The 2542-nt window shown below is 42.0% G+C and overlaps 1 protein-coding gene across 2 annotated transcripts in view; it reads left to right on the top strand.

Moving 5' to 3' along the window:
* LOC108669557 (patched domain-containing protein 3-like) overlaps window positions 1-1296 on the top strand; it is a 15199-nt gene extending 13903 nt beyond the window's left edge. For both annotated transcript variants that reach the window (XM_018156928.2, XM_047885387.1), the window contains exons 9-10: window positions 58-270; window positions 633-1296. In XM_018156928.2, coding sequence (XP_018012417.1) covers window positions 58-270; window positions 633-1208 — 789 coding nt within the window. In that variant the 3' untranslated portion in view covers window positions 1209-1296. The remainder of the gene's footprint in view (window positions 1-57; window positions 271-632) is intronic.
* Window positions 1297-2542: the final 1246 nt, after the last annotated feature.

Raw genomic sequence — 2542 nt, 5'->3', positions numbered from 1 at the left:
GTCTGATAGGAGATTATTAGCAGTCTATCGAGTTACGCAATTTCTGTTGTTCCTCAGTCCTTCTTAAGTGGCGACATCAACCGCTACCGCGCTGACATTGTCTTCAGCGAAGACAACAGTCGCATCGTCGCCTCGCGCTGCCTCGTACAGTCGGTTAACGTCATGAATGCCATCAACGATCGTCGTCTGATGCAGGATCTTCGTCAGTGGGCGGACGAGTCAAAATTCAACGTCACTGTTTACCATCCTATGTTCATCTACTTTGATCACGTAAGTTGATATAGTTTATGAACTGTTATGGATGTTGAATAATTTCAACTCACACAAAGCTTGTTGGACACATTTTGCTATTCTCATGTCAGTTTTCTGACAAAAATTGTGACTTGGTCAAGCATCGGAATATCGCCGAATTAAACTCACCATATTCAATTGAAATCAATTTTAGATTTTAAGGGACAAAATGGACAGCATTATATGACTGTGAGTTAAAAGGAACAGAGATCATGAAGTAAATTTAATCATCGATATTCAATTTCTTTGACTATTTATATTAGGTTAACTTACCAAAAAATGTGTTGTGTGAAAGATTCCAAGATTCAAATTCGAGATATTTTTGGATAACCTCTTTTCAGCTCACAATCGTCCGCTCTACCATCCTTAAGGCCATCGCGTACGCTGCCTTGACAATGGTTTTGATATGCGTCATCTTCATCCCGAACCCCATCTCCTCCTTGTGTGTCGGGGTAGCCATCGTGTCCATCGAAACAGGAGTCATAGGATACATGAGTCTCTGGGGAGTAAACTTTGACGTGGTATCGATGATCCAACTGATCATGTGCATAGGCTTCAGTGTTGACTTCACAGCCCACATCAGTTATTCGTATCTTGCAGCCAAAGTTGGCACACCTGAGGAGCGAGTCCGGGAATGCATGACGTCATTAGGATTGCCCGTCATGCAAGGCGCGCTCTCGACTCTCATCGGAATCCTGCCGTTGATGTTAATCCCCTCTTATATGTTCACGACCTTCTTCAAAACGGTCTTCTTAGTTATATTCTTCGGAACGATTCATGGTATTTTTCTCATGCCAGTCTTTCTGTCTATGTTCGAAAGCATGTTACGCAATGGAAAAGTAAGAGTCCTCGACGAAGAAAGAAATCCCAACGTGAATGAGTCTCGTGAAATGGCTTCCATTCGCAACAAGCTGTAGAATAAGTCAGCTTTTAGGGAGTTCTCTATGACTATCATAAGAACCTGAGTTTAGAAAATTCCTTCACTTAATATATTATTCCAAAAATTCTATAGATTTATTCAGACTCGTGTTAATTCTGACCCGCGAGACCTCGGACTTGGCCTTGTTGCTTTGAGGCATCTTGATCAAGCAGGTTTGTCTTTACACCTCTCATAAATAAAATAACATTCTGAATTTTCCTATGTTTATTCAGCTATTCATTTGCAACTAATGGCCAGTTATAAAAAATATTTCTACTATGCAATAAAACAGATATACTGCAATAAATTTATGCGCATAAATGTTCATGAATTGATTGAATTAGCGCATAATTTTTCGAGATGTTTATTGGTTGTGACAATAATTCCACACTGAGCGGTGTCATCAGGCATTTCTGGATCAATGTGCTTGTTATAGAGATGCATTACCAGCAACTAGTTGGAAACGAGCATGCTCACATTAGGAGTGAAGAGCACGAATAATAAAAGTTTTAATGAAGATATTCTGGAAAGCATGATGATGCACGGACGTCACAAACGGGTGGATAGCTAGAGGTCAGCATAGCCCAAGTCTAGCAGTGCGATTCATATACCTTCCCGATCGTAACGCAGCCGGGCATCTTCACGGCTTTTGACACAAAGCGCCCACCACAACAGCGTCGTTCAGTCACAGGCTGGAGCGCATACAGGCCGAAGCACAACTGGCCGGGGCGCAACATGCCCTACCGCAACAGCTACTCCTAACGTAACCTAACCTAATCCAACCTAACCTGCGCCGCCTGTTGCGGTAGGGCCTGTTGCGCTCCGGCCCGTTGTGCTCTGGCGCTGTGAAGCAGTGGCTGTGTTGTGCAAAGCGGATTTACTGTTAGCAGGAGTTACCCACAGTTCATTGATCTGAGGCTATGTGTAGATATTGCATGCTGATGGTTGGCGTTGGGCCCAGGGCCGTGTTTACGAGTCAGTTGTGTTACCCACGGCTGCGCTCCCGTCACAAACTACTTTCGACTTTACATCGGGCTTTGCCGCTGTCACAGGAAAAATTCGTTCGGCTCGTGCAAAACAAAACAAAATTTCTTTTCTGTTGTTGAAGCGTTGAATGTGAAGAAGAAGCCACGTGAATCTAAAAGTTTATGACAAAGGAAACAAAGTTATTCTATTTGAGCGAATTGACAGGTTAAATACTCATAATTGTGTATATATATCCAATTATTAAAAATCAATGAAATGTAATTAAAAAAACTCCTTTTGCGGTTTCTTTGTCATAAATAAGACAAAGGTTAACCGCTCCTATACAATATTCTGGAAACATATATT

This window comes from Hyalella azteca, unplaced genomic scaffold (assembly GCF_000764305.2).
Source record: "Hyalella azteca isolate HAZT.00-mixed unplaced genomic scaffold, Hazt_2.0.2 contig17787, whole genome shotgun sequence".
Taxonomy (NCBI): Eukaryota; Metazoa; Arthropoda; class Malacostraca; order Amphipoda; family Hyalellidae; genus Hyalella; species Hyalella azteca.
The sequence above is the reverse complement of the archived record's forward strand: the minus strand, read 5'-3'. Positions and strand labels throughout refer to the sequence as shown.